Raw genomic sequence first — 19,258 nt, 5'->3', positions numbered from 1 at the left:
ATTAGGGTAAGAGCGGTTGAAGGAAGAAGATGTAATATGAATTGTAACCCCGAGGGGAACAATAAATGATTATATATCAACATCTTACCATAATTAATAATTTGATTCAAACATGTATGTACCATAACAAAAGACGTGAGTCATGGGTATGTATTGAACGAACTATTAGGAGAGTCACTTTTGAAATATGAACGCGATGAAGGAGAAGGCTAATTATTGAAAAGCGAACTATTGGACGAGAGTACTGTATCGTTGGGATCTGAAGAGAATTATTAGTCTAGATTTGTAAATGAATTTTTGCGTTAACCCTTTGCGGTCCAACGTGTTTCCTCTCTTTTACTTCAGAACTTGCCACAAAATGATACAATTCATCTACTTGAAACCACATCATTATGACATTATTTAATGGGACTCAATAAAACAGGGAACTGTTGGTGTAAAAGTTAATGCTGAGTCTGGCTCAACAAAGCTGTCTGGATCTGCAAGATATTTAAGATATTTTTTCAAGGTATTTAGGAAATAATCTTAAAACTGTCCACAGGTAAACGTATTCAAAATCTGGTTTAACTTTGATGGTCAAAAAGATGCAAGGTTCATGAGTGCTTGAATGAAATGTGGCATTCAAAAAATGGTTATATCTATCTATTATTCGCAACAATTGATGTCTTTCTACTAGATGAGACACAAGAGGCTCTATTGTATGCGTCAAGTTTTATTCTCTTGTAATATAGTACTAATTTATTACCTTGTTAGGTTATCCCAGAAATTTTCATCTATTCATTTTTAAACTAACGTTTAAATTTATCTTGTAAAAGACAAACATTGCTACCGCAACTCCCCGGGAAATATTTTACCAAGACTGTGGCCAGTTGTGCTTGTTCCATGGCGTGTCTTAAAGATCGAACCATAAGAAGTACGTATAAATCCACGGTGACAAAACTTTCCAGGATAACCTAGTGTTTTAAAAATTTTCGTATTACATTTTTGACCGCAGTCTTTTCACTGTTACGAAGAATGTTCTACGCTTCAATAAAACTTTATAAACCATGCAAACATCATCTCGGAGCTCTAAACGAATGACGAAGACACAACGAAAAGACTAAAACTTGAAATTGTCATTGGTAAATGGCTAGTTTCGAATTGTTCGCGAACATCCAGTGGAAGAATGGAGAATAACTCGGCCATCGCTAATCCGGGGCGAAAATCGTTCGCTAGTCCGTGGATCACCCAATAATAGTAAAAATTTTTCGTTGGTCGCTAGTAATTGAGTCAGGTTGCTATGACCGAACCGCTAATCTTGAAAATTCGTTGTAAAATCATACCGTCTGGTTGGTCAGTGTGTCACAAGGGTCGTAGAAAGAACATCCCTTCCCCCCAAAAAAGATAGAGTACCAATGCGAGCGCGCGTCCCTTGAACGTGCGCCAACCTCGAGAAGCATGCCTCACGATGATTTTTCTTTTCTCTCTCTCTCTCTCCCTTTCTTTTTTGTCTTTTTTACGAACGGTGATATGCGGTTCCTCTATCTATACATCGTTATGTAACAAATAAGTTAAAAGAGTTTATAATACACGCATTACTCTTGGCCCGAATCGAACATGGCGCACATTTCGTCGATGATCAAGGTGTCGTGGCGTCGCGACGTCTGATTGCTAACGCTTCCACGATCGAAAACGCATTGCTATACCAATCCTAACTTAAAGCTGGGAGTCAATCATATGTTTCCATAATTTCACGAATTTTCAAATTATTTAACGCGTTGACTGCCGAACAATCAACCCCCAAAAAGTAGTTTAATCATTGTAACCAGAACTTCAGAATTAAAGTTTATCATAAGTATTATTTGTTGAACTCTTCAAGCAATTATTAACGCGGTAGTCAACGTGTTAAACACGATTTTAACATTTCAAGAAGTCTTAGATGATGGTGGATTTTCGAGAACTTCAAATTCGTTTCAGCACTTGATAAATCTTCGAAGGGACTTGTAAGGTGATTGAAATAAAGTTACTATAGGAAGAATGAAAAGTTTCATGCATATTATAAACATATATGTACAGATACTAAAATAATAGCTATAACTGTCCCCGTCTCTGATATACAATACGATACTTTAGATTTTTGTGCTGATTGATATTTGAAATTTGGATTGCAAGTACTGGCTGTTTAGTTTTAAGCGTGTTTTGTGCGAGCACCGACTGTGAAAGCGTTATTTCCGTGAACTCCAGAAATTGATCTCGAATCGACACTTTCAATTTCGTTTCGTTCACCGATTAGTATAAAACAGCTTCGTCGCGTCGTCGTTAGCACGTACTATCTTTAAAATGTGCGTGCTCGATTCCATCCAGTCGGAAATGCCGGCGTGGCTTTACGGAAGCCCGCCGGTTTGTTATTCCCGCGCAGGACGACGTTCCTTTAAAAACAGAATCATCCTCGACACACGGCTTATTTCGTTTGAAAAATTGCAAGTTGTCTCAAGAATTAAAGAAACGATCTTTTCCTTGATCCTCTGAGCACTGAGACTCAGAGATCTTGCCGACTTAAAGCAACGTTTTCCACGAAGAACGATCGCTAATTTGTATTCTTGTGAAGTTTGGAATCCCGAAAACGAGCTTTTCATTACGAATGAAAATTCGACAAGTTGTCGAATAAATCTTAACAAACAGTGCCACGAATTGTTCAATTCTTGGAGATAAATTGGGCAGGTTAGCCTCATACCACGAATAAATCGACTATCGAGAATCGTCCTGCGAACGTGCGACCCTGTACTTACGCAATCCATTATATTGTATGTACAACGTTCTTACAATAATTCGGGTGCACCGTCGGCCATGAACGATGATCTTTTTCGTACAGTTTTCACGCGTGATCGATATTCCGCTTGAACGTGTTATTTTCAACGAAGCGAATCAAACATGGTTGCTCTGGCGCACGATACAAAAATACGTATCCTCGAAAGATACTCTAATCGACCTGCGTTTTGGAATTTGCTTGTTCAACAATTTAAAATCCCGAATTTTCATCCTAGAAGTAGCTCTTGAATAGAATTTGTTAAATAGATTCTGCGATCAAACATTTCTTCAGCTTCTGAACGAAGGTTGTAACGATAAGTGATTTAGTACTTCGATGAAATGGAACAATATTTTTCAAACATAAACATATAATGTACTGGATTGGGAAAACGGAAGTGTTTGTATTGTTTCAAAGCATACGGAGAGTACCTTGAAACGTGAAAAGCTAGACAACCTAGGTGTGTCTTTATAATATAATTCTACTGATAATTCGATGTTGTTTTAGACTATTCTCGCACAATTGTTTTCATTAGCATGTTCCGTTTCAAAGTCCGACGCCATTCGCGTGGCCCTGTACTCAGAAGAAGTAGAATTGGTTGGCCTGTGATCAGACGCGCCAGCCGCCGGACGTACAAACTCGATTTTCTCGAAAACGAAGCGTCCACCGAAGAAATGTTATCCATTCTTTTCTACTAATTTTCGCAGATAGAGTTACTTCGTGCCCGTTTATACCAGCCTGTATGCGACTTGAAAGTTACAAGGAGCCGTAGAGGGCAAGCGAAAGCTTGCTAATGCAAGAGGGTGAGAAAAGTTGGGTGTCCACTTCAGAGTAGAACTCTCGCCAGTCACTCTCGATAGTATAATATTTCTCGCGAGTGGACGCTGTGTTAAGAGTCGCTCTCGAGCGGCTCGATGCTGACAGAGTGACTCTCAACACAGTGTCCACTCGCGATAAAAAATCCTATTGAGGGCAACTGAGTTTCACTATCAAATGGACACGTTCATTTAACAAGAGGGTAAGAAAAGCTAGGTGTCCGTTCGAGAGTAAAACTCTGGCGACTTGCTCGCGATAGTATTTCTCGCGCGTGGACACTCGAGTGACTCTCAACACAGTGTCCACCCGGGATAAAAACTACTATCGAGGGCAACTCGGCGAGTTTCATTCTGAATTCGATTTCTAGCTGAAGGGTACGTAAGTGGAGGAGCGTGGCGCGGTGTTTGCAGAAGGTAGCGAAGACGGACGACGCGAAAACTGTACAGAGAGGCCGACGGTCCACGGTGACCAGTCGGGTCCGACCTGGTCGCTTAATTCTCTCGGTAGAAACTCGTTAACGTGGCGTACCCAGTGCGCCCCAATGCTCGGCGGTGGGTCATGCGTAGTGGGGGTAGGTGCCCAGATGGGGCGGCACATGGCCGGAGGCCGTGTGGTGACCCGCGTACAGGTTCGCGCCGGGGCTCGTCGACCAGTAGCTGGACGCTGATTGGAACAGGCCGCCGGGAACGGAGACCGACACCGAGGCGGCTGGCGGCGGCATCAGATTCAGCTTCGCGTGCCCGTACCCGGACATGAACAGCTCGCTCTGGTATTTGTACGCGGCCGGGTCCGCCGCCGCTGGCTGCGTCGCCGCGGCCAGCCCCTGGAAGTCGAACTTGTACGCGTACCTCTTCCCGTGTACCTTCGTCATGATGTTCTTGTCGTAGTAGTACCTGCAATCACAACCGACAATCCTTGTTTGCCACCTGGTACTTACACACACACACAGCAATTTATACAGCAAGCTTGTGAGTATATCTGTACGGTCATAGACAGCGGAAACGTTTCCTGAATTCTGAAGATCTTATTTCGTGTTGATTAACACGTTAAACGCCACGCCGATTTTACGTGCCGTTCCGTTCACGCCACAGTTAGACGTCAAGCAGGCCCTACCGGTCCGCACGGACCGGCGAGGCTTGAACGGAAAGTCTAGAGGCGGTCCCTAGGGACCGGCGCACAGTGGGCAATTTGGACAAAATCGGATTCAAAATCAAGGAACTTTCGATAGGAATGAGGTAGAGCGATGAAATTTTTTTTAAATGAAAGCTGCAACTTTATTGAATATGGGAAAAATAGAGAGATTATTACCATCCAATCATTTCAACGAAAAAATGACTTCATTAGTTCTTGTCACAAAAATCTATTTTTTGCAAAATCCTGAGGTCGTAGACAAATTTTGAGACCAGATTTGAAATCAGCGTGAAAAAATCTATGGGAAATGATGTATAGCATGTTAAAACAAAATTTTTTCCGCGCGTGGTATTGGAAAAACTAAAATTTTCTGGAATTTATGCGCGTTTAACGAATTTTCTCGAGGTTAAAAAACGTTCGTACCACAATCTCTCTATTTTTCCCATATTCTACAAAGTTGCAGCTTTCATTTAAAAAAAATTTCATCGCTCTACCTGATTCCTATCGAAAGTTCCTTGATATTGAATCCGATTTTGTCCAAATTGCCCACTGTGCGGCGTGGCGTTTAACGTGTTAATCCTTAGCACTCGAGTGGTGACTCTGAAGCACCACTAGAAATTGTTGTGGCATTACTTCAAAGAAATAACAAAAAATATTACACTATATTTGTTACATTACAAAATTTGTATTTAACAGATTGCTAAACATTTAAATATTACTTGTAGAAATCGGATCAGTTTCGTATGAATAAAATGAAAATATTGTAAGACGGAAGAAATATTTAGTTTTATAATGAAAATAGCGCCGAGTGCAAAGGGTTAATAAACACGAAAATATGGTAAATAACAACATTAAAGTTGAGATACCTCTTAAATTAATAACTTTTCGACATGCGTAGGTGAGTAATTTTTTATAGAGACTGACGAGCTGCAACCGAATAGTGCTTAGAAAAATATACGTTTCTGTTTGAAAAAGTGAAAGTGATCTTGAAATCTCCTAAACTCTTTCACCTACAAAAAACTGTTACCTCCGTATTGTAGTCCTCTCTAGACTGAAGAACTTTGGTTGACAAAGTTTTTTCGTATTTTTAAAAACAGCGAAGGTAATGATGTGCTAATATGTACTGGGCCACCCTGTAGATGTTCGAGTAAGTAGAATAGGCACAATATGTGGTCAGACAAGTACAACAAGCATAGTCAGAGTAAGCGAAATAGGGACAGTTTACGATCAGGCAATCGTGTAAAGTTATATTATGGTCAGACAAGTAGAATAGGAACAATGTGAGGTCAGACGAGTAGAATAGGAGAGGAATGGGGATAGTCCATAGTCAAACAAGCACAATAGGCATGGATTATCAAAAGAATTTCGAGAACCTGTGTACCTACACACTAGTAACGGTACAACAGCCTTCGAAGAGCGCAGCTCGAACCGCAATCGGCACAATGGAGAACGCGATTCGCTCTATTATTCCCCTCCGCGCGACGGTACGTAAACTTTCTCGGAAAATTCCGCCGCGAAAAAAGGGTCAGAAAATCGAAGTTACCATCGATTTCCTCCGCTTCCTACTCGGAAACACCAGGAATAAAAAGCTTCATCGGGCGTTCGCCGGTCATATTTCTCCCTCGATTGGGAGCAGCAGCAGTAGCAGCAGGAGCAGTAGTAGTCGAAGGGCGCGCCGCGCCGCGAAGATCCCGGCGATAAAGGTTTCGCTTTATTCGTCCGAACGAGTGGAACAAACCCCCGGTCGGTTTCCTTATTTTTGTTTCGTTTCCTTTTTTTTTCGCAGTGCCTCCTCAACCCCCGGTTTCGCGTGAGATACGATCGAGCCAGACCGCGGACGTGTTCCGCCATAAAAGTCGCGATTTACGGAGGCGGCCGCGCGAAATGGCCGCGCGGCCGTAAAAGAGTGCGCGCGCGCGCGCGTCCTCGCTCGCGTTTCAGCGCAAGAGCAACGTCGGCGGTTCGCAGCAGCAGTCTTATTTAATAAATTCTATTTGCCAGCGCCGATAACGATGCTGCTTCCGCGGCGACGGAAACGGCGGTTTTTTCGTCGAAGTTACGGTCGTCGTACGCCCGCTCGCTCGAAAAACTTGTCGCAACGGCGACGATTGCTGCGCGTTTCGACGGGGATTGGTTCCAGGGTGGTTAGAGGGAGGCAAAACGGACGAAGAAAGGAGGGCCGAGGAGCGAGCAGTCGCGTAATATAATCAGTCGATCTGATCGAAAAATAATAGCGGCGTCTGCCGTCGGTCTGACTGTCGGTGATTGAAATTTCTCTTCCCCTCGCACACCCCTCGCCCAGACGCCAACAGCCCTGTCTCACCCCCTCCACCCCCCATGGCTGGCTGCGCGCACCCGAACGAATTTACTTTCTCTCCGGATCTTCGATACGGACGTTTATCCATTAAATGTTGGCGTTTGATGGATTTCTCCTCTTCCTTTTCGGTTTTTCCTGTGTCGCGTCGACGCCCGCTCTTTTTTCGCTTCTTCGTTTTTCAGCCGCGTTCGAGTGGTAGGCGGCCAGCCGATTATGGTCGGGGGCGGTTTTTCGGATTTTCGGGTACGCAGAGAATCTGTCCCGTTAACCAGTACCCGTTATAATTTTTTGGAGAGGGCGTAAATTTTCTACTTTCTTCCATTGGAAACATAAAATGACTAAGAGACTATTACATATGTTATGTTTCAGGTAAACTACGGTCTACTACGGTTACACAAATACAGGGTGCAGTCGAATAGCATGTACAGGTGGGCACGGGGTGATTCTTTATGGGGAAATGAAAAAAAATATACAATCAAATTTTTTGCATCCGAAGCTGTGTTCGCGAGAAAATCGAGTTTGAAAATGTAGCGACTACTATTCGATAGGAATCGTTCGACGCGGCTGATCATGACCAACCAATTCTACTTCCTGCGTAGACTGAAGCACGCGAACCTGATGGCTGTTTAAACTCGATTTTTTCGAAAACGAGGTGTCATACAAAAAAATTGTATTCCCTTTTTTCGATTTATATTTACATATCGAACTACCCCCTGTCCGCTTGTTATTCGTCCCTGTACATGTTATTCGGCCGCATCCTGAATAGTAGGCATGGATTATGGTCCGACAAGTGGAATAAGGCCGTTTTATGGTTTAGCGAAGGAAGAGGGATATATTATGTTCAGATAAGTAGAATAGGAACAACCTGTGGTCAGACAAGGAATATTACTATAATAGGCAACGTGTGGAAATAAAGGCAACCTGTGATCAACCAAAAGAAATTATGGTCAGGCAAGTAGAATAGGAAAAACGTAAAATCAGAGAAGCAGAATAGAAGGATAATAGGTATCGACAGTGGTCAGACAAATAAAATAAGAACAATAATCTACAATTAAACTATAATATTTCCTTATACCAAAAAGAAACTTCCTTTAATGAATATAATATTCAGAAAGCGAGTTTGCATCAGCAAGTGTTATGTGATGGTTACATATGTTATTGCCGTGGCACAAGCAATTGGACGGAACGCAGAGGGAGGATTCAAGGTTCACGGAGCGTCACTCACCTCAAAGCCCTGGACAATTTGTCATAATTCATGTTAGGCTTGGACTTCCTTTCGCCCCAGCGTCTCGCCACCTCGTCGGGGTCAGTCAACTTGAACTCGCCGTTGGTTCCTTCCCACGTAATGCACGCGGCGTTACTCGAGTCCGAGAGCAGCTCGAGCAAAAATTGCCAAAGCTGAATCTGACCGGAACCAGAGCTCGCGAGGCGACTGCTCGTCGCTCCGAACATTTGGTATGGATCTAGAAAATCATCGGGAAATCGGCTTCGATCAGTTCAACGTCTCCGTATTTCCTTACGGCTATTCGATTTGCATCAACCCTTTCTGTCCTGCAACATTCCTCGTTTAACTTAACTCAATTTAATTTACAGCATCACTACGTGGAGTTTTCTTCCAATAATTCCAGACAATACTTTTACTTGGTACGCGTGCTATTTGAATTAGTTTTAAACATGTTACATGGCACAGGACGTAAAGGGTGAAGTTCTTGGTTATTTCTCCACCCCAGAGAATCCATTGAATTTATTGCTCGGTACTTTGGATTGGACAGAAACAGGGTAGACTGCAAAAATTTTTATTTTAATTTTGCCACGGTTCTATTAAAACAATATACAACGATACTTCTCGTTAATATCATTTATTTCCGATAAATTGTCTGTAACTTTTATTTCGTGAAATTTCAACCTCACTTTCGGCCCGCTTTGTGTGAAAGAAAGCATGTTGAACCTAAAGGTAAACGTATTATGCACAAATACGGGAGGGGTAATTCCTTACACCTAACAAAATAAGAAACAGAGAACAAAATTGGTTCCCTTAAAAGTGTGTTTTCAAAGAATGGTAAAAATTAAAAAAACTCTCGAATCATTAGGAAATTTTTTATTCTGGATCATCGGGCAGCAATTGATGTTTGGACTCGTTCTCATTTCCCCTTCCAGATTGTTTAAGATTAATAATGGTTTTAGAGGCACAAAGCAGACTGGTTCTCGCGTGCGACGAGCGAGAGAGAGAGAGAAAGAGAGAAACAGGAGCAATGGATTTTTCGTTGAAAGAGAAAAGCAAGGAAAAACAGTAGAACGACGGAACGAGCCCGCATAAATTTTTATTCCTTCGCTCGAGCCGAACGTACCTAACTCTTCTCTCTCTCTCTCTTTTTCTCTCCTTTGTTTCTCTTCCTTTTCTTTTATTTTACGCGTTTCCCCTCCCTGACGAGCATATACCTATCCATTACACGGTTGTTTCCCAGTCCTCCCTGTATCGCCCTTTAAAAGCCTTACAATGCGTCATCACCGTCGTTTCGCTACTGCTCAGCCGTGGAGTGCCCTACAGCCGTACAAAAGGATATAATCGCAACCCTACAATAGAATAGAGTTCGTTTGGATCATAATAATTCCAATTGGAAGGAACGAAACGACGGAGTGGTTCAAAGGGCGTGCACGAATGTCTTCTGAGAGCGCGGCCGTTGCTCGCGAACCGAAACACACGAGTCTCTCCCGTTTCTGTCGAGCCTGCTCCGGATTACGAATCTACTGTGTGCTTCCGAAATCGTGGTACAACCGGAAACCCGGAAATTATGCTTGAAAAAATGTGTCGGAAACGTGAAATCGAATTTCTGCGCTTGATATCTCGTTTCGGAGCCAATCGCGTGCCAATTCAGCCTGGCGAATTATAGCATACGACTGTATTATGTGTTTAGTATTAGGGTTTAGAGTCATTGCAATGGGGCGGATAATTATTCTAACTGCATTGCGGATATTGGTGCAGAATATACATTTTCTGAATTAACTGCAACAAGCAGGGATTACGTGAAACGTGTTTCTTCTTTTAATAATTTTGATAAACTGGAAATAATGTTACAATATTCTTAAATTCTTCTATTGTCTTTGGTGTTGTCTACAGTTTGGTGTTTCAATAATGGACTTCTCAATGATCGTGCTATACCAAATAGGAACCTTAAAAGAAATTATTAAGTTATATTAACGCGATCTGTGTTGATTCATAATTAAAATTACAGTTCCTACAGAAAAATCGATTCAACAAATTCTCAACTGTTGACCATTGATTCTTAAATATCTGCTAAGCAGCCTTCGGCAAACAAGGCTCGAAAAATATTAACATATAAGATGGTTCACTTCCAGACGTATTATCTTGCTCAAACTTTTCAAACTTTCCAAATCTTTCGAATCACGATCACCAGGGTATAAAACCGATCCCGTGGAGCGAGACCGCGATTCGTGGCGTTTCGAAGTTTAAACCCCGACCGGAAGCAGCCGGTAGCATCCGAGACAGAGCAGGAACAATGACGGAAACGGGGTGGCGAATGATCGTTGGGGGGTTGCCCCGATAACTCAAGACGTCTCCATAAAACTACATTTGCCCGATTATGAGGGGGTGGGTACGCGTACGACGGGGGACGACTGGTGAGTCGCATGATCGTGGACCTCAAAGGTCGTTTCGCCGGATGAATCCCCCGAAACGCGTGGCGGGCCGATCGCCTTTCGATTGAACGGTAATTCACTTACAAGTTAATAATGGGAAGGGGCGCGGTACACCCATTTATCTGCGAAAAACGAGGGAACCGGAACGGCCGAGAGAAAATGCCGGGACTGTGCCCGTTGTTCCAACCCCGTCGGATTCTTTCCGGCCGCTATCCACGAAGAAAGCGACGAATGGAGGAACCTCGCTGACCCCCTTTTCCCGACTTTGAAAATTCATTCGCGTTCCTCTTTCCTTTCTGGCCCGATCACGCGAATAATTTACTCCGATTTGCATGAGGCAGCCGCCGCCACACCCCCTCTCCCCCCGACCGCGGACTGGAGTTTTATTTTCTGGAAATCTGAGCTGACCGAACGAACCGGTTCGATGCTGGATGACGATTAGAATGCGGATCATTATGCAAATCGACATTTTTATGCTGGTCGTTTAAACAGCTCTCTGGTTGTCGTTCGAAGAATTTAATGCCGGGCACAGTCGCATATGTTGCGAACTAAATACGAAAGTTGATTAGGATTTTATCTTTCGAGTGAACGGAGTTTTAGACAACTTCGAATGATGCAAATGCGCGAAGGTCGAGCTGTAGATATAGTAGATATAGCTGGATACTAGATTACTCTAAGGAAAAGAGAAAATTTTCTAAAAACTGTGTGAAGCCTAGAAGATTTTTTTATTGAGAACATAAGCACTGAGAAGAGTAATTTATCAAGCCTCGAAAGAAACACATTTTTCTTTATATCCTTTTTACACTCGGTGATTCGACAAACGAGACATTATAAAACACAACACGATTGAGAGATTATTATTTCTGGCCTTGAGTTTACAGCCCGACTGCAAAATGAGCCGATAGTGTCGCAAATGTCCATTTTTATGTTCCCCATTACGGCAAGCAGCTTTTATTGGGTCGGATTAGACCTGGACGCTTTAATTTCTTAATGTTAGTAATGAGTGGGACCAATACACGGAGCCAGTTATTTAAAGCTATCGATCGGCAGAAATAATTTTTGGGCGTGACGTTGTTGAAAAGTCGAGGAACGAGGGGGCCGCTCTCGCGTGATTAGTGACGGGCGTAATAATCGTGAAGGTCATTCCGTGCAATTGCTTTGGCAAAATCGCCGTCGATTGGCTCACGCGTCACTGCTCGTTTCTGTATAGCGAGCGTGATCATTTTTTCTTATGCCGCTGTATACCCCACATTATCTTCCTAATAGCGCGACAATTAACGCGTTAGCGGCGCGTGCGCTGAATATTCGACTCTTATTTGCTAGAACCGATTGTCGAGTATTAGGAAACCATTATTCTTTAACATACATACAGGGACGACTATTGTCAATCGTTCGAGGATTAAATTGGCATTCGTCTACTTCGTTCCACTCTAAATAAAATACAAATTTTACTGTTCCTTGCAAATGATTTTATGCACATACATGTGGCGCATTTCTCATGTCTTGAAATGAATAAAGACTAAATCTAGTATCATATTATAACTAAGTAACTGTTCTATGCTTCGGCAGTGAATTATTATAGTCATTGCTAGGGAAGTCCGTGTGAAATATTGATTTATAGATACTAGTTTAGACGGAAGTTTTCTGGTAATTTTTTAGTAGATTAGTTTTACTCTCTTCTGACGATAGACAAAAAAAAAATTGAAGAGCTTTAACTTCTCAGGAATATCTACCTACTACATACCAGGCTGCCTGAGGTGGGTGTGCGTGTCCAGTGCTGATTTGGATAAGCTGCTTCCGTATCCTGGAACAGAATAGTTATGGCTTAATACATGACGTACTTTTTTCTCATACAATAAAATTCTTAATAAGTCAAGTAAAAGTCCAACGAATTCCCTAGTCGTACTCGAAGGACGAAATACGGCGTACACATTTGATTTTACACAACTCTAATCATTTCTTAAAACGTAAAACGGCAGTGAAGCCTTTCTTTCAAGTCAGTCCCGTCCGCAACAAATGAATTAGTAGACAAAAGTACTAAATTTACTAAAAATAAACGTGGCAAAACTAGAAAATCACAAGATACAATTTACATTTGGAGAAGCACAAAAATGCTCTAAAATGGAAATTCTCATTTATCGTGGAAGTGTTATTAAATAAAATTGCCACTGGTGTCTAACACAAAGCTCCGATGATCAAACACCATCAGTTCACAGTCCCCTAACTAACTCCAAAAAGCCAATCCAAATCAGCTCGCTAGCAAACACGTCGCCGAATTCGATCAGCCTCTACTCGAAACTTTGTTTCCACAATTCTAATGCGGCAATATAAACTATCCATTGCAATTTAATCGCATATCACAAAGCGTCTTCGTTTTAATTGTCCCCTTGTTTGCACACGAACCGTTAATTTGCACGACCGAACAAACACGACTAGGCGCGGCAGTGACTCGTGGAAAATCGGTTTTACATCGGCCACGTTGACAATTATTCCAGATGTTCTATTAGCTTAAAAGATCAATCAGGAGCACGCATTATGTCCGAACGTAGATGAGTGTAAAGTGTGTTCTATGTACGTGAAATAATTTCTAAAATACTGGGTTGGAACGAAAGTTCGTACTGTTTTTAAATTAAAATTCGAAGATAAAATTAAGATATTTGTTCATAGATTTATTCGATAACATATTTCCCATTCTGTTTTATTTTTATTTCCTATGAAAATAAAATGACCATTATTTTTTATGATAGAAAAACTCTATGACAAAAAACAAAGCAGTAAAATATTTGATTTCTTAACCAATTAAGACAGGAAATATATTTGTATTTAATACCAGTTTCTTGCACTCCAAGCAGAGAATGTTTATTTTGCGTGAAGATTTGCAGTCTAGACGTGATAATGTTCCTATATATTACATCTTCGAGATACGAGAAAATGTTCTCTGGATTTATAAATGGCCTACCATAAAGGTAACAGTTACAAGTGTTCGCAGAGATATCCGAGTTCAATCATGCCCTCGTAGATTGCTAAAAACGTGACGCGGGGAGCACCGACGTAAACGTTCCGGGTCGAATCGTAACAAGGGAAAATCGTCGGTCGATCGAAGATGAAAAAGCGCAAGCTCGGTCGAGCGTTAGAATCCGTTAGAGAGGATTTCCGTGTAGGCAAACACACGGGGCTGAGTGCTCCGTATACGTTCTCTCTCTCTCTCTCTCTCTCTCTCTCTCTCTCTCTCTCTCTCTCTCTCTCTCTTCAACTCTAGCTCCCTTCGTTCCGTCTATGTCGTCTCGTTTCGCTCTCCTCCGCCTTATCAGGGGCTAGACCGGCTAGCCTAACTCCTCTTCGCGTGTACGTGCGGGGAACGCGGCCACCGGTCACGTTCGCGCGAGTGTGCAATCTGTTTAAGGCACAATGCCCCTTAATTTCGCCTCGTTATATGCTCTCGTTACGGGAAATCCCGTCTGTCGCGATACCAAAGGTATATCGCGCTATCGGTTTGATCTATCGCTGCGACCCGTCCTCGCCCGGAAACCGACGCTACTGTAATTGCTTCTAGATCTGCCAAGATCAAAATTCCTCACTCAGGCTCTTGGCAGAGATCCTCTGAACCCTTTGCACTACATATCATAGTTTTTCCTCTTCAAACAATCCTTCAAAAGGTACTGCAATTGTTTCCCTACGTTCTCTCAACCCTGCGCAGATTATTTCTTTCTGTTATGAACGTTCTACATGAATGATATTTCGATTCTTCCATCTACTACGATCATTTTGTACTAAAAGCATGACTTTTGCTTGAAAATGTACAGGGTGTATAAAAATTATATGTCACGACCACCATAGCGTGATTCTACACCTCTGGATCGGTGGAAATCTGTTAAAAAAATGCACCGCAAAATTCACCTTGACCTTGGAAATCAAGGTCAAAGTGTCGGAAAATTTTCTTTTATTGCATCGTATAGTACTCATCACTCAAATTTTTCGATACTTTGACCTTAAGATTCGAGGTTAAAATGAATTTTGCGGTGCATTTTTTTCACAGATCTTCACCGATCCGGAGGTGTAGAATCACGCTATGATGGTCGTGACATATAACTTTTACACACCCTGTACAATTTTGAAGTGTTGTGTCAATGTAAATATTTCAATGTAAGAGAGAATTAGCACAGAAGGGAACGTGTAGGTGCAGTAGAACCTCGATTATCCGTACTAAACGAGGAAACGTGACTGTTCGAATATTAGAACAGTTATTCTGTTATAACGATTCAATTATTATTAATCTGTAGAATAAATACTGTTGCATATGAATTGCCTAAGATAGAGCTATTCACATTCTTGAGCATTTTAGGACACTAAAGACTTCAGACATCGAAGGTTCGGATAATCGAGGTCCTACTGTACATAAGATAGAAAGGGACGTGTGTAAAAGAATGTAGTTTTTGGGTGAATCGTGCCGGTTCAATTGCATAAATAAATTCTGTGCTCCTTTTGCCGCGGTTGCTGCGCAGGCACGCCAGGAATCTCTGTGCCGTATTGTACGAGGCAGATGCCACCTCTAAATAGCAGTTGGTGTCCGCTGTGTTAAACAATTTGATTTCGTCTCTGATTGGGAAGCAGGGCAGCCTCGGACGAGGGCGAGAGAACGCCTCGGGTCCGGGTCGTGGGGTCTTTGTCCGCAATCAGCGTAGCCGCGGGGCTGCGACTCCACGTCTTTCGTTCGTTTCGTGTTTAGAAGACAAACTCTGACACGACCACGAGTCCTGATGTTTTCCAAGACGAGCATTGTTCTTTGTCTCTTAAGTTAGACTACTAGAACATTGTAATTCTAGAGTTACAAACTTGTTTATACGAAGTGATATAAGCAAATTTGTAACTCTAGAATCACAATGTTCTAATAGTCTAACTTAAGAGACAAAGAACAATGCTCGTCTTGGAAAAGAACAGGAAAATTAATATACAGTCACTCCCATTAATATCCGGACCCTCTTAAAAAGATGATAACTTCATGACGAGGATAACCGATTTTGACGAAATTTTCAGAATATGTATAATTGATACAGCTCTAAAAAATGAATTTTTGAAATTCTCAATATAGGCTCTCCTAAAAGATTTCTAAAAAAAACTTAGTATTTTCTTTGTTCCGTATCCAATCGTTCCAAAAATCTTGCATGTAGTAAACTAATTGTTCCAACTTCTCAAAAAAATTCAAGTCGTACGGTCCAATATTAAAAAGTTACCCATATCAATGGGAGTCATCGTACTTCGTTCCATATAAAATAATCTTCTGTTTTTCTATCTCCTCTATAGAGGAAATGTTCTTTCATACGGCAAGGGGTTAAGGAAAGGAATGATGCAAACAATTTTCTTTTCGCACGAAGATCCCCAATGGAAGCTGATCAGATTCCCGATGACAGGACCAGCCTTTGGAACGTCGAGGATCCGAAGGTCAACGGTGCATCGGCGATCATGGCAGTGGTGACACGCGTGCATACGTCAGACGTCACGTCACCTCGAATCGACGTGCTCCCATTGTCGCGCGTATATCTGCGCATTCACGAGCAATTACTCGGGGCGGGGTAATCCCGTTAGGCAGCGCGCAGTTTCCTCGGGGGAGGATCAAAGGACCCGCCATTCCAAGCTGCTGCACTCTTTGGCCGTTCCAGCCCGAGCACAATACCGTTTCTCCGAGAGAACCTACGACGAGAGAGGGGTTTCGCCGACGGGGGTCGAAGAAGAGAATGCTGGAGAGACGCGCCTCGTCGTTCCGCGATTCCGAGAAACTTTGGGCAACTTCCAAATGCACGGCTGGCCGGCTCGCGGTGTATTTCGTTTCGGCCAGACACGATACGCGGTACTCGGAGCAATTATCGTTACCGCTCCGTTTCGACTTTGCTTCCGTGCCGGCATTTTGAGCCGGAGCACACCGATGCTCTAGCGGAATTTCCGGTTTTATTGTGCGCCACGGAAATACGGGCTCTAAGGATCGGTAATGCTGGATTTCGCGGCGGCCGCTTGTCTGCCGCGCGAAAATTCAGACCGCCACGATTTGTGGCACGAAAAATGGGAAGCGGGAACTTGGGAAACCCGAATCGAATCGAATCGGGGCTTGGGTCGTGGAATGGAACTCGTTCGGAGACTGGAATTAGGTCAAGGTTAACCCTTATCCACCATAGACGTTGAAACTTAGACGTTAGCATTATAAGCGGTCTATCGAACCGCTGGCTAAATGTAAATTAATCTTACTGATAACTGGAAATACAGGGTGGACGGAAAATCGTGGCACAATCGGTCGCGTGGCGATTCTACATGCAGAATTTTACTTTTACTACTTTCTTCGCAGTTTAGACTAAACGCATTTTTTCCATGAGTTTCATTACATGTCATCTAGTAAATTAATATTCGTCTAAAGTCGTATGGTCGATTTAGGAAGAAGTTATTCTAATTTAAAGTGCGTGCCACAATTGTAAGACTGACTGTATGCAGGAAGTAGAATTGGTTGGCCATGATCAGACACGCCGTTCCTATCTAACAGCACGCGTATTCGCTGCATTTTCAAACTCGATTTTCTCGAAAACGAACCGTTAAATGAAAAAATGTTATTCCTCTTTTTCGACTTATCCTTGCACGTAGAGTCACCACCGGGCCGGTTGTACCACGATTTTCGGTGCACCCTGATAGTTTCAGGAATTTAACGTTGGACTGTAATTGAACCGTACATGCGCGGATCATAAGTTGTGCAAGAGAGGAAATAGGAACGAATTTTAACCCTTGGCGGAGGAAGATTTTTTAAAATACTAAGAATATTTTCATCGGAGAATTATATTATGTATCACAGTTGTAAATAATGGGAGTAATGAACAGTATGTAACCGATTCAATTAGTATATTTGCAATTTCAGGAATTAGATGCACAGCCTTGACTTCGCCAATGCGTCGGCGTTCCTCAAAGGTTGAGAACAACTCAGTCCATCAATCTTGGAACCAAAGGAATCGATAACACCAGCGAGTTCCGTCTTGCTTCAAAGAGGTAACGATCCCGTTCCACCATGCAATATCCACTTCGGACTTCACACCCTAGCAGAACTGCATCGCTAAAACGCATCGAGCCACCAAGCGCAGCCAAACTATACAATCCGTCGACACGTAAATTCTAAAAGTTCGCCTTACGTCTCTCGGCGGGAAAGTTTCGCTCGCTGGTTCCGCCGGTGTCAAAGGCGGGGGAAAAGAAACTCTGTTTCGCGCGCGTGTACAAAGATGGAAATCAAAGAAGCTTCTCTCGCGGGCTGTTAAGGATCGGGGCTGGGCTTTGTCGCGCGACGGCAAAGAATTCCGGCGAGTACTTCGGGTGCTCGGGTATCAAGTACCGGGTATACACACGTAGTAGCAAGCACGCTAATCCCTTCCACCTTGCGAGGCACTCGTTTCACCTCGTACACGGTTAAAGGGTCGCGTGCTACCGCCTCGCCTCGCTCCGGCTCATTATTACGCACCGAGCCGCACGCCTCGCCGTGATTTATGCCCGAAACAGGCTAGGCCTGTCTAGACGGCCGTGTGTATGAGTCAGTGATACCACTTAAGGCCGAATCGCGGAGTGATGAATTGACTTATTGCCGGGTGTAAATAAGATCGGCGGGTGCCGCTGTTTTAACCTCGTTCAGAAACGATTAGGCCCGATCGCTTTGGCCCGCGTGCCCTCCAGATTGAATTAAGTGCAACGACGGCTCGAACAACGTCTCGTGAAACGGGCACAACGTTGCGAGACTCCCGACGCAATTTTCTTAACGGTTCTCACGAAATTTTTAAACTTTCATCTCTTGTTTTCGTCATGTTGACATTATCAAAGAAAAAATTTTTTATTGGTTCCCGTTTCTTACAATTTATGCAGACAATCTTTATTTTAACCCTCGAACCATTCTTATAATCGTATAAGACGTTTAGGACCATTCACTGCTCTATTTAGCAATTTTTTGAAACACATTTTTGAAGGTACTTCCTGAAGGCACGTTAATATTTCTGTTCCTAATACAGTAGCTGTTCGTTTAATTAATTCGCCAGAAATTGAGCAGTTATATGACGATTTCAATACTCTGGGTCAATATAGACCCGAACTCCGCCGTCGGAAGGTTAAACAAAGATTCGCGGTTTAATGTTAATAATAGAGAATTGTGTGAATTTATTTATTCTCTAGCGATGAGTAACCTGGCGAACTCTGTCAGGAGATTAAACAAACTTGGATATAGACAGCAACAGCTGGGTTTGTTTAACATTTTAAATAAAGTATGACAAGCTTTTCATTTTCAGTGTAATAGAGTCATTATGCTAGAGTAAGCGAATCTTCGTTTCGAAATTCTATGTAGCCGCGTTAATATTCGTGGTGCAGGCAATTATGATTTGGCTATTAAGAGATTCCCATCGAAGACGTCGCCAATTAGTCATTTTCCTCGTTCGTCCGTTGATTGCGCCGAACGTGTATATTTGAATTGTGTTTACGTCAGTCGGCAGACTTCGCTGAGATATCCTGCCACGCGACACGGAACCACGATCACTTAATTATGATTA

The 19,258-nt window shown here is 42.7% G+C and overlaps 2 protein-coding genes across 4 annotated transcripts in view; one reads left to right on the top strand and one right to left on the bottom strand.

Moving 5' to 3' along the window:
* Nucleotides 1–19,258, top strand: part of Mvd (mevalonate diphosphate decarboxylase) — a 106,740-nt gene that overhangs the window by 71,913 nt on the left and 15,569 nt on the right. The window lies entirely within an intron of this gene.
* The window catches only part of Ets65a (DNA-binding protein D-ETS-3), an 81,472-nt gene continuing 66,371 nt past the window's right edge, over nucleotides 4,158–19,258 (bottom strand). For all 3 annotated transcript variants that reach the window (XM_076793937.1, XM_076793935.1, XM_076793936.1), the window contains 3 exons: nucleotides 12,451–12,510; nucleotides 8,275–8,512; nucleotides 4,158–4,494 (listed from right to left, as the gene is read on the bottom strand). In XM_076793937.1, the coding sequence (XP_076650052.1) occupies nucleotides 4,158–4,494; nucleotides 8,275–8,512; nucleotides 12,451–12,510 (635 nt within the window). The remainder of the gene's footprint in view (nucleotides 4,495–8,274; nucleotides 8,513–12,450; nucleotides 12,511–19,258) is intronic.

Source organism: Halictus rubicundus, chromosome 9 (assembly GCF_050948215.1).
Source record: "Halictus rubicundus isolate RS-2024b chromosome 9, iyHalRubi1_principal, whole genome shotgun sequence".
In the NCBI taxonomy this organism is placed as follows: domain Eukaryota; kingdom Metazoa; phylum Arthropoda; class Insecta; order Hymenoptera; family Halictidae; genus Halictus; species Halictus rubicundus.
This window is presented reverse-complemented; position numbering and strand designations above follow the sequence as displayed.